At 40.6% G+C, this 13,353-nt stretch overlaps 1 protein-coding gene across 2 annotated transcripts in view; it reads left to right on the forward strand.

Moving 5' to 3' along the window:
• The window catches only part of ap1m3 (adaptor related protein complex 1 subunit mu 3), an 87,845-nt gene that overhangs the window by 42,958 nt on the left and 31,534 nt on the right, over positions 1-13,353 (forward strand). The window contains exons 7-11 of one of the 2 annotated variants that reach the window (XR_004562978.1): positions 2,206-2,348; positions 5,250-5,321; positions 7,992-8,150; positions 10,370-10,494; positions 11,402-11,477. Coding sequence is in view for 1 of the 2 variants with exons in the window: in XM_034179528.1 (XP_034035419.1) it covers positions 2,206-2,348; positions 5,250-5,321; positions 7,992-8,150 (374 nt within the window). In the remaining variant the exon portion in view is untranslated. The remainder of the gene's footprint in view (positions 1-2,205; positions 2,349-5,249; positions 5,322-7,991; positions 8,151-10,369; positions 10,495-11,401; positions 11,478-13,353) is intronic. The other variant, XM_034179528.1, reaches the window with a different exon arrangement.

Here is a 13,353-nt window from a genome sequence, read left to right on the forward strand (position 1 = left end):
AAATAGTACATCTTTTTGATACAAACTCCAGAACAATGTTACAAAACAGATGTTGCAAAGGTCTGTGTTCTGGAATACAACCCCTGGCAAAAATTATGGAATCACGGGCCTCGGAGGATGTTCATTCAGTTGTTTAATTTTGTAGAAAAAAAGCAGATCACAGACATGACACAAAACTAAAGTCATTTCAAATGGCAACTTTCTGGCTTTAAGAAACACTATAAGAAATCAAGAAAAAAGATTGTGGCAGTCAGTAACTGTTACTTTTTTAGACCAAGCAGAGGAAAAAAATATGGAATCACTCAATTCTGAGGAAAAAATTATGGAATCACCCTGTAAATTTTCATCCCCAAAACTAACACCTGCATCAAATCACATGTGCTCGTTGACATTGACCCTGTGCCATGACATTGACCCTATGTGTCTTTTTGCAAGGAATGTTTTCACAGTTTTTGCTCTATGGCAAGATGCATTATCATCTTGAAAAATGATTTCATCATCCCCAAACATCCTTTCAATTGTCCAAAATATCAACGTAAACTTGTGCATTTATTGATGATGTAATGACAGCCATCTCCCCAGTGCCTTTACCTGACATGCAGCCCCATATCATCAATGACTGTGGAAATTTACATGTTCTCTTCAGGCAGTCATCTTTATAAATCTCATTGGAAAGGCACCAAACAAAAGTTCCAGCATCATCACCTTGCCCAATGCAGATTCGAGATTCATCACTGAATATGACTTTCATCCAGTCATCCACAGTCCACGATTGCTTTTCCTTAGCCCATTGTAACCTTGTTTTTTTCTGTTTAGGTGTTAATGATGGCTTTCGTTTAGCTTTTCTGTATGTAAATCACATTTCCTTTAGGCGGTTTCTTACAGTTCGGTGACAGACGTTGACTCCAGTTTCCTCCCATTCGTTCCTCATTTGTTTTGTTGTGCATTTTTCGATTTTTGAGACATATTGCTTTAAGTTTCATGTCTTGACGCTTTGATGTCTTCCTTGGTCTACCAGTATGTTTGCCTTTAACAACCTTCCCATGTTGTTTGTATTTGGTCCAGAGTTTAGACACAGCTGACTGTGAACAACCAACATCTTTTGCAACATTGCGTGATGATTTACCCTCTTTTAAGAGTTTGATAATCCTCTCCTTTGTTTCAATTGACATCTCTCGTGTTGGAGCCATGATTCATGTCAGTCCACTTGGTGCAACAGCTCTCCAAGGTGTGATCACTCCTTTTTAGATGCAGACTAACGAGCAGATCTGATTTGATGCAGGTGTTAGTTTTGGGGATGAAAATTTACAGGGTGATTCCATAATTTATTCCTCAGAATTGAGTGATTCCATATTTTTTTCCTCTGCTTGGTCTAAAAAAGTAACCGTTACTGACTGCCACAATTTTTTTTTCTTGATTTCTTATAGTGTTTCTTAAAGCCAGAAAGTTGCCATTTGAAATGACTTGAAATGACCAAGCAGAGGAAAAAAATGACGTTGCAGTCAGAGCTTTAGTAATTATGCATAATCCATCCTGCATTCATTAACCATCCAGCAGGTGGCAACACATCTATGGGTTATTATATAGCAATAACAAAGTTACTTTTTTGATTGATCTGGTCCATCAGAGTTCACCACCAACTTATCAGTTCATCCTCATTATGTGCACTTTCAATTTAGAGAGTTATAAGATAAGCAGTACCTACTGTTTTTGAGTTGCTACTTACACAATCTGGGATTTACTAACCAGTGCAGGGAACCCAGTCCTGTACGAGTATGTCCACAGTGGCTGTTCTGATTTCGGAAGAAGGTTATTCTGTTTTGACAACAAATCAAGTGCTGACGTCATTGCATATTTGTGGAAAAATATCTCAGAGGTAGCTGCATTGTGAAATCCATTATTTGCTGAAAACACAATATTGTTATATTGTGCAGATGTCTGTGTGTCAATTGATGTATTGGCTAAATTGAGTTCAGCTGGCAGATGTCGTCTCTGTTGCACATGGAGTATGCCTGTGGCACCGTCAGTGGGGGGACGAGAGCAAGACAGATGGATTTGGTGGTGCGCGGTGCCCACTTTAAAGTAAAACAATGGAGTGATTGAATGTTTGTCGTCAGTCCTTGACCTTGATTTCCCCAAGGCTGATTGCAAAGCTCTCAGTTCTTCTGTGTTTGTGCTCTTGTGTTGTTTATCCTCCTGCATCAGGAGAGAAGAGTAAGACAGTGGAGCTGGAAGACGTGAAGTTTCATCAGTGTGTCCGTCTGTCGCGCTTTGAGAATGACCGCACCATCTCCTTCATTCCCCCTGATGGCGAGAGTGAGCTCATGTCGTATCGCCTCAATACCACGGTGAGTAGGACACACACACACGCGCACACACCATCAGTATACAGCAAGTCCAGAAATACAGATACATTATCAATATCAATTGTTTCATTTTGTGATTTAAATTTCTTCTTCTGCATCAAATGTACAATTAAATTAAATCAATTAAATCTTACATACGTGTTTACAGTATACATAGCTTATGTAGAGATCATTTTTTCATATCAGAGTAAAATAAACAGTTTTCGCCATACAAAATATTTAAAACAAGCTAAAAACAAATAACTACGATATGATATTAATATCCAGGCAACAGGACCGGCCAAACATACAGTCTGGGAAATGTGGTTAAAAGCATCATTTAAAAATTCTAAATCGTTTTTCATGATTACTTGATGTCATAAAAATATTAATAATTTGTCCATGTGTGGCCAAATATTAGCATGCAACTGTGCGCATATGTAGGTCCATATATTTGCACTCTAATGGTATTTATTTTTAGCTTTCTCAGCAGAAATCAGAAATGTAAAAATCTAAACATATTTACGTCATTTTATATAATTGAATTATCAGTTATTAAAATACTCCAATAAATGTCAGTATGTATATAAAAAGTAACTTCTTTCGGCTTCTTCCTTTTTTGCATGGGGTCCTCACAGCAATTGCAATGTTTCTGCATATGGTTAGCCTAGAGAAATGTAGGCTGAGTAAAACAAGATCTATGCATGTATGTGTATAGCGAGTGTACAGATGACCTTAACATCATTCCAAAGGGGGGGATTAAAATGTTGTTCAATGTCTCAACAGTACCATTAAATTCTATGACTATTTGTGAACAACTGCTGTCCTTAAATGTCACTAACAATTTATAGTAAATGTCCTGCATAAGGTTCAGCTTGAGACTCCAATGAGGGCGGTCACATCTCCTCCACTCTCCCTTATCTCTCTGCTTTTAACCTTCAAGTCTCTACTCTCTCCAGACTGTGAATTCCTCAAAACTATATTGGATTCTGGATCTATTGGACTACTATTGGATTAACCAAGGAATTGATCAGCTGGTCACTGAACGCTATTGACACCATTTTTTCTACAAGAAGGTCAGGACCAGGGGATCCTGCCTGCCCAGATGGAATGTATCCTGCAGGCTATGTCCTCGACTCCTGGAGTTCCTGGTGTGTGGCATGCTTGGCGCCTTTCTCTGTTGAGGATATCGAGGATTTATTTATTTTTGGTCTCATGGCAGCAGGGCTGGTACTTTTTGGCTTATGTGCTGCCCTGATCTACCGGAAAATTGGCAAGACGGTGACATCAAGAACCACGGGCCCTCGCTTGTCCGTCATGATTAACGAGGTTGGCAAGGCAGTGCATTCTCAGACTGCGTTGACTCTTGAACTCCGACGCAAATTGGATGACACCTTGGAGCTGATGCGTGCCTTGCAGTTGAAGCTGAAGGATTCGGAGGCTGGTGAATATTCTTAATTCATAATTGGGAATATTCTTAATTCATAATTGGGATTTGGCTGAGCAAGTGGAACTGTTAAAAGTGTTTTTCACTGCTCGGCTGCAACACTACAGGCTATCTAGTAAAGTTGTCTGAAGTCTGAAATGATTTTGGGTATGGTGAAGACTTTGCGCCCATCTGTCTGTGCTCAGCATAAGTCCAGTCCTGTTACTGCCAGGGTCTTCAAATTCACAGAGACCAATCTTGGGACTCAGACCTTGGACAAGATCAAAGATGGCTAACTCTGACCTGTTTTAAGAGGGCAAAACTCCACAATCTGTTTCTTATTTTATGGTCATACGACTGAGGGTATTTAGCATCGCGTTATAGTTTAAAGAGTGGAACCCTGATTTTTGTTAAACCCTTTGAATTAAAGCGAGTCAGCGAGACAGGAGGAGGAGGAAAGCTCAGAGAGTCCTGGCAGACAGCTGTCATCCTCTGTCCTGTCAGTTTGAGCTCTTGAAGTCTGGGATGCGCTACAGAGCTCCGCTGGCCAAAGGTTCTTGTAAAAAATCTTTTATACCAAATGCTGTCATCATTATGAACTCGACAAAGTGACCAACCCACAGACAAAACCTGAGCTGCTTTACTTCTGTTTTATTTATCTTACTAGATTTTATTTTATTTCTTCCTTTATTCCTTTGTATTTTACTATATCTTATTTTTGTTTTATTGTGTTTATTATATGTTTTTATGTATGGCGATGTTTGTATTTCAGTGTTGTCTTTTTTGTGCTGGTGAGCCGAAGACAATTTTCTACCTCAGTGGACAAAGAATTATTCTATTCTATTCTGTTCTGAAAGTGAATCTTGATTTCTGTTTCAGTCCATTATGGTGATGCACAAAGACAATATTACAAACACTGACACTGCCTAAATACTTATGGACCTAACTGTACAGTAGATATATTGAAGCAGAAACATTACTTATTATCTCAGCAACAGTTTTGTGAACTGATCAGTCATGTACCATCACATGCATGCCACAGAAGATGCAGGTAAGGTAATGTCTTCCACTCTGATTTCTGACTTGAGGATTCCCTGCTTCTCTTCAGTTTTTTTTTTTAAATCACATCTAATGAAATCTCTTGTATTGTTAAAGGATTGAGGTGAAGATTTGTGCAACAATGTGATTATTGATCAGTCAGGTTTGTAGCACTTGTGTACATTTGATAGTAACTGTGGTAGTATATGTTGCAGTTCTGGTGGTTATCTCATCAAGCATATCTGCCTGTCAGTTAAACTGTGTAATAGTAGCAGTTTTGGTAGTTGTTGCAGAATTAGAAATAACTGAATAATAACAGTAGTAGAGGTCAGAAGTAATAACTTGTCGTGGTTTCTTCCACAAACCTCTCTGTCGCTGTCTGTCTCACTGATGCAGCTCAGCTCCGTGCTCACCTCTCTGACCTTGTCCACCTTTGACAGGTGAAGCCTCTCATATGGATTGAGAGCGTGATTGAGAAGTTCTCGCACAGCCGTGTGGAGATCAAGGTGAAGGTAAAGAGACACACACACACTGAACCACTGTGCCACATTCACTTCTATTTTGTGTGCAGCCTAGAATATTTGGACAGTGACACAATTTTGTCTTGCCTCTATACCACCACGGTGGAGCTGGAAAAAAAAATTTGTGTAATATGTAAGGACTGTTAAGAGAAATCATCACTTTTACAGATTTCTTGAGTTAAGCCAGGGAATAGCTACATTATGTGAACATTTCCAGGTCATGGAATACATGCCTTTCTCAAACAGTCCATGGACACACACTGGTGGTCCATGAGCGACCTCTCCTGGTCCCTGATTATATTAGTAAAATATAACAAATTAATATAATTTTTGTTTCTCAAACTGTTTAAATTAAATATTCCTTGATTTGCATAACTTCAATTTAAATTTATTTCAATTCAATTTATTTCAGTTATATCATGCCAAATCACAACAAGTTGCCTCAAGGTGCTTCACACAAGTAAGGTCTAACCAGGCCCGGCGCCAGAAAAAAATAAAGGGGGCGATGAGTTTATCACAGGGGGCGGGGTCGCCCCCCCCCCCCCAAAAAAAAAGTGTGCACCGGACGGGACGTGCCTCTGAGCGTGCGTAAAGAATTGGGTGCGCTCCTAGAAAGCTTGTGTATTTAGGCTACACTGTTGTAAGAGACTGACTGAGTAAGAGTAAAGAGTGATGACAGTATTTTTTTAATTATTATTTGAACGTGTAGACCCTCGGTCAAGTGACCTCCTACATACCACAAAACCAAACCAACAACTGATCTGAGAAACGACATGAGACAGTAGATTAACCCCACATACAGCCCTCCATCACAAGCGCAAACACAGCGCAATTGGGCATGACAGTCACACAACGGGTCAAAGATAAACCTTTCATGTAGATATACAGTGGTCCCTCGTTTATCGCGGGAGTTACGTTCTAAAGATAGCCCGCAATAGGCGAAATCCACGAAGTAGTCAGCGTTATTTTTTTTTTTTTTTACAATTATAGACATTTTAAGGCTGTAAAACCCCTCACTACACACTTTATACACTTTTCTCAAACAGGCATTAACATTTTCTCACTTTTCTCTCGTGTATAAACACTCTCAAAGTTCAAACCTTAGTAGAAAAATAAGACCAACCTGTTTTCAGGCCCAAACATTTGTTTGAGAAATAAAAATAGAATGTTTTCCTATAAATAATTATGATGGCTTTTAGAACTAACAAATTTAATTTTAACGATCAACCTACGAGGTTGGACACATAAGAAATTCTTATAGTGACTGACCAGTATTTCACAGTTCCTCTGATCGCGCCTCTTCGTCTTGGCGCCGCTTTTTCGACTAAGTCAAACCTTGCTGCAGGTGTCTTTTTCCGAGTGAAGAACAGTTATGGGTAGTTGTTGGCGCTCTTTTTTTCTTCTGTGCGAGAAGATTCTTATAAACAGACATGCAGAACACAATGCTCGTACTCTCCCTTCGCGGTGCCGCAACAGGTGTCCTGTCATCTTGACAGAACACCGGCCTGCTTGATGAGGACGCAGAGCACAATGCGCTGTAAAAAAAAAAAAAAAAAAAAAAAGCACGCAAAATTGTACAAAAAAAAAAAAAAATCTAGGCGCTATATTTTCAGTATTTCTTTTTCTTTCTTTTTTATTTTTGATAACTCTCACATCCGAGGGGGCGAGGTTGATGACGTGAAGGGGCGTCACCCCCAAATGCCCCCTCGTGGCGCCGGGTCCGGGTCTAACCTTACCAACCCCCAGAGCAAGTACACAGCAACTTCCGCTTTTGTCAAAAGCTCGTGTACACTCACACGCAAAGCCTCCTGCAGACGCTGTTAAAACGTAAATATTGTTTTTGATTGACTGATTAATAGAGGGGCTTCATTGAACATGTACAAAATGTATGTAAGACAACAGGATCTTAATAATTAAACAACTGCAATTTATAAAGAACGAGGGTATTTTAGCATTGTTTTATTTGTTTATCATGATGTTCTTGTAGTAGTAGTAGTGTTGTTGTTATTACTACTAATACCATACTCTGTTAACACGACCTAAATTTAGAGTTTGCAGAGACTGAATCCTTCAAAGTGGGTGATGTGACTAATAACTAAGACAAGCCAGTGATGCACTACAGCTGGATTTGTAGAACACAGTGGAATGAGACTGTTTTTTTTTTTTTCCTCAGTGGGCAGACTGTTCCACATAAAAGGAGAACAATAATAGAAAGCCTTGTTACCACTTGACACTTTTTATTATTTATTTAATCTTTTGAACACAAATTGGTCTATTCTGAGAACTCTGAGCACAAGAAGGTATATAAAACTTCCTGTCACTTATCCACTGATGTGGTCTGTCTGTTAAAACAAGTGTGTCTTAAGTTTGGACTTGAAACTCTCCACAGAATCTGACTGTTTTATTGACGCAGGGAGATCATTCCACAGAACACGGGCACGATAAGAGAAAGCTCTATGCCCCACAGACTTTTTGTTCACTCTAGGGACACAAAGTAGTCCTGCATCCTGCAAACACAAAGCCTCGTGAAGGCAATACAAGCTCAAAACAACCAGTGGCAAAATGCAAGTTCTGCATACGATGACTTCCTGGATCTGAATGAGGATTTGAATGATCTTACTCGTAAAAGTTTGGTCCTCTCTTCCTTGTCATGTTCTACAGGCCCGGAGTCAGTTTAAGAGCCGCTCCACCGCCAACAATGTGTCCATTATGATTCCGGTGCCCAGCGACGCTGACACACCGAAGTTCAAGACCAGCACAGGCAGTGCCAAGTGGGTGCCAGAGAAGAACGCCGTGCAGTGGAACATCAAGTCTTTCCCTGTGAGTGTGCTGCATCAAGTAACTGCACATTTTCATCCTTATCTTGTTCTCTCACTATCCGTTTCTCAAAGGTGACACATCAGCTTGTCCTTGCAGTAAAAATCAAGTGGTACAGCTATTCCGCAGCAGCCCTGAATGTTCAGAACACATAGAAATGTGATTTCTTTATTGTGCCAGTCTTTTATTTTATTTTTTACAAGCTTCATGCTCACACAGAATGATCAGTGTAGCAAAAGAAAACGTTAAGCAACAATTCATTCAGGTGATGTTCCTTTTATGCACCACATTGTGATAGCTCCTCAGTAATTTATTACACCTTACACCTGTCAAAGCAGATGTAAATTGCTGTTACTTGAGTTGTATTGTTCTTCCGGCTGTATATAATTCCAGAGGACAGTTTTTGGTGTTACTGCCAAACTTTTCAACACTGTACAAATACACATTACTGCAAAAAAAAGCATATTTCAAATAACACCTAAGATCAACATTTAAGGACACACACTACCTTATGATAAAGGAATGGAAAACCAAACGGCCAAGAGAACTTCCCCAACAACACAAAGTTTACAAAAATGTTCTAAAATACATCAGACCATGTGAAACATGCTGTACTAATTCACTTCAGCGTGCAGTAATAGCTGCCATGTGGTTGCCGTGTCAATCCTTTACTCTCAGAAACATTTATTTTGAAATTTTAAGAAAAAAGAAGAACTTAGTTCAGTGGTGTCCAAAGTATTCCAGCAAGGGCCAAGAGGGTGCAGGTTTTCCTTGATTTCACTGATTAACATCACTTTGAACAGATGTGATAAGTTCATCAGTGAAACCACCTGCTGGAGTCAGTGGCTGCAAGGAAAACCTGCACCCTCTTGGCCCTTTCTGGAATACTTTGGAGAACACTGGCATTAGTTTATCTTAACATCTTAGTTTTTTGTCATGTTCGGGGATGGTAACAGATATCTCTATAGATAAGCATGAGGCTGGATGATAAATCAGGAAGTACAACCGATTCATAAGGGTGAAGAGTGGAAAGGGAGATGGTCCAGGTGACATACCAGTGGAGGCATGAAATGTTTAGGAGAGATTGCAATACAGATGCAATATTTGCTCTGAGAGTGCTGATGGAGAAGTATAGAGAAGGTCAGAAGGAGTTGCATTGTGTGTTTGTGGATTTGTTGCAATATTGTCTGAGGACTTCTGGAGTGGCAGAGAAGTATGTGAGGGTGGTGCAGGACATGTACAAGGACAGTGTGACAATGGTAAGATGTGTAGTAAGGTGGAGGTGGGATTACATTAAGGATTGGCTCTGAACCCTTTCTTGTTTACAGTGGTGATGGACAGGTTGATGGATGAGATCAGACAGGAGTCTCTGTGGATTATGATGTTTGCAGATGACACTGTGATCTGTAGTGAGCGTAGTGAACAGATTGAGATTAGCCTGGAGAGATGAAAATATGCTCTGGAGAGAAGGGGAATGAAAGTCAGTCTGAGTAAGACAGAGTACATGTGTGTGAATGAAAGGGTGGAATAGTGTGGTTTCAAGGAGTAGAAGCAGTGAAGGTAAATGAGTTTAAACACTTGGTGTCAAGTGTCCAAACGAATAGAGAGCGTGGTAGAGAGGTGAGGAGGAGAATGCAGGCAGGGTGGAGTGAGTGGAGAAAGGTAACAAAAGGATATCTGCAAGAGTGAAACGACTGTTTAGAAGACAGTAGTGAGACCAGCTATGTTGTACTACTTAGAGATGGTGGCACTAACAGAAAGACAGGAGGCAGAGCTGGAGGTGCTGAGACTTTCTTTTAGTGATGAGGGTGGACAAGATTAGGAATGAACATATCAGAGGGACAGCTCAGGTGGGACGGTTTGGAGACGAAGTCAGAGAGGTGAGACTGCGATGGTCTGGACATGTGCAGAGGAGGAACCCAGGGTATATCGGGAGAAGGATGCTGAGGATGGAGCCACCAGGCAGAAGGAGAAGAGGGAGGCCTAAAAGGAGGTTGATTGGTGTCCTGAGGGAGGACATGCAGGTGGTGGATGTGAGGCAGGAGGATGCAGAGGACAGTGTGGGATGGAGACGGGAGCACGTGCAAGATGATGATTATTTTCCTTGTAGTATGTTGCTACTGTATGAAATGAATTATGAATCAATGAATTTGTGTCCCCTTCTGTTTGGGGGTCTCCGGTTTACCAGCTCCAGTAAGAACTTTGTGTTTGTGTATGTGTAGGGTGGGAAGGAGTACATGATGCGGGCGCACTTCGGGCTGCCCAGCGTGGAGAGCGACGAGCTGGAGGCAAAGCGACCCATCACAGTTAACTTTGAGATCCCATATTTCACTGTATCAGGATTCAGGTAATTTTATTCACACCTGTTCTACAGACGTTCATTCTTCATTAACTACAGAGTCAGTTTCTCTTCTAACAACCAGAAAATGTTACGGTCCAGAGCAGCCTCGTTATTCTCCTACACCACAGTTACAGTTGAGTTTGTTGGGTCTCTTGTCTTCTTCACTGGAATTATTTTCAGTTGTAGTTTGTGTTTTGGGGAAGGACTTGAAAAGACCTTTTGGTGTACAGTGATGTACGGTGCACCCAGAAAGTATTCACAGCCCTTCTCTTTTTCCACATTACTTGATGGAGAGCAGGTAGTCTGTAGTGGGTAGACTGCCCGTTTGAGCTGACTAATTCACCTGCCAAGGTCACACACTTTCTTCATTGAGTGAAGGGAGTGGGGCAGCTCCAGCAGGTCTATTCTTTGAAAGGTTCACTGATTAAAAAAAAAAAAGTCGACTTGTCGGATGTTAGCTAGTTGTGGTCGACTTTTACAACTAGCTGTCCCATCCCTAGTATGTATCAAACACTTGCATTAAACATGAAGCTACTACAGTATTCCTGCGTCAACACATACTTATGGATCTGACTGTACTTACTACCAGAAATTAATGATTTAATAAAACTGTTTGGGATCCATGCAACATGGTTGAAATCATTTTAGAATTTAAACGTTTCTGTTGCACCAACCACAGTACTGAATGCAGCAGTTTGCGTGAGCCGAGTTTGTTGTTCCAGGGTCACTCTTCACTCCCCAGAACTGCTGTTGTTACGGGCATTGAAAGCCACTTGTGTTCTGAGTAGGAGTAAACACAGGTGCTTCATGTTCTCCTGCATGAGCGACCAGGAACACACTCAACCACACCGATTTTAAAACTCTCATAATGTGTGAAGTTTCATAAGATGCCTATTATGATTCTGCTCCCTAGGTCCGCTATCTGAAGATCATAGAGAAGAGTGGCTACCAGGCGTTACCATGGGTACGCTACATCACACAAAGTGGAGGTGAGAATCGAAACGCAGACGTAACTGTAGTCTTTTACACCCCCATCGGTCCATTGGTCTTGTAAGCACAACTCCTCCTAAATCAGTTGGTGGATTTCATTGAAGCTTCACACTGTGTTTGTGCACCATATGAAGATAAAATCATCTTCATGTCAAACATCTCAAGGGGAGATAATTCAGCTGTTGGGCTCTGTGATACTTCTTAATTCAGGTATTTCATCAAGAATTTCTGCCACCATTATAAATCAACCAAGAGATGTGCTGGCTGCAGCCTTGAAATATAAATAAATAAAAAGTTTGGCACCAGAGGTGGTAAATATTTCCAAGCATTAATTTATTTTGCCTCACTTAGGGATGTATTAAGGTTCTGTTTCCGATCCCTGCTTCTGATACAGAGCAAGTTTCAGAGCAGTTTTCCTTCACTAACTTTCAGTGGTGATGCAGAGTTTCTCCCATGTGTTCTTCCCGTTCTTTAATTCTGATTTTACTTTCCTATTGTCCTTGTTGCATGTTTCATCCTGTATTTAAGTGAGCATTGGTGGTTGCTGGCTTGATAGATTTAGCCGGGGTGAAGCGACAAGCAGCTATGTGTGAGTTTCAGCCTCAGCCGTTTGTAATTATCGTAAATTTATCAAACATTCACGAACCATCTGTAACTAAGATGATGCTGCTGTGAAGGTAAGTGCTTCCGCTAAGCCTCCAGCAGGTGGCAGACACATCTGTGATATATTATACAGTTACTCTTCTGATTGATCGGGTCCACTATCGTGAACCAGATTTTCTTTTTTTAATTTGATGGTTTACAAGTTGACAGTATTGATTGTTTTTGAGTTATACACAGTTTGTGATGGATCACTCACTCACTCACTCACTTATCCCCAGGTTCTGTGGTTGGATGAGGTGCTGGAACAGGACTCTAGATCAGCACTCATGTTCCTGCTTGAAGCTTTACCGTGCTGAACATTGATAAATCATCATTGTAGAATCATTTTTTGTATTTCATTTTCTGCCTTTTAAATTTAAGATTCACGGCCAAATCCGTGAGGTTTTTGTGAGGGTTTTTCTTATGAAATCAATGTCAGGATCTTTCTGCACCACTGTTCAGTCCATGGCCTTTGAGTGAACCAGCTTTATAACATTTATCATATCCAACGCCTTCCTTTATCACTGTGAACTACGGCCTCGGGGAATCTAACAAACAATCAGGCAGGGAGCCGAGGAGGGAATTCTGAGTTGCCTGCTCGACTGAGGCTTGTGATTCTACATCCAGGATACTGCAACGTGTTTTTTACTCACACTGATCGAAGATAAAATCGTAAAAAGGCTGTAAATGTTTTTAACAATCAAATCAACCTACCTGCAATATAGTCAGTCGTCACTAATACAAAGGCAGGAGGACCAAGAAGAGCCTCACTTCTTCAGCTTTAAACTTTTGCAGCTCGCTAAGTGATGGTGTTAATTTTCTAACGGTATGCAGTTGATACGCAGCAGCAATAGCGTATCATTGCCTGATGCTAATGTAAGCTGCTCCTTAGTGCAGGCGGATAACTGAAAAAAATACTTCAAATGGTGATACAAGCACCAATTTGGCATACATACTCCTTAGACATTACTCTTTTAAAAATGCTGGTACCCACGTGAACTTTCGATAGGCGGCCAAGAAGGGGTCAGTTGAAGTATTACACAGGGGTCAGAATTTAAAAATGCTCCAGTCATATTGAAAGATATTCCATATTATTTGTCTGATCATAAAGATTCCAAAAAGGTATAGTTTGGACTATCTGTGAATAACCCCACCGCCACCATGGGCCACTCGATCCACAACATCTTCAATTTCCATACCATAAGTCAGAACAAGATCTAAGATATGATTAAA

This window comes from Thalassophryne amazonica, chromosome 10 (genome assembly GCF_902500255.1).
Source record: "Thalassophryne amazonica chromosome 10, fThaAma1.1, whole genome shotgun sequence".
Lineage (NCBI taxonomy): Eukaryota > Metazoa > Chordata > Actinopteri > Batrachoidiformes > Batrachoididae > Thalassophryne > Thalassophryne amazonica.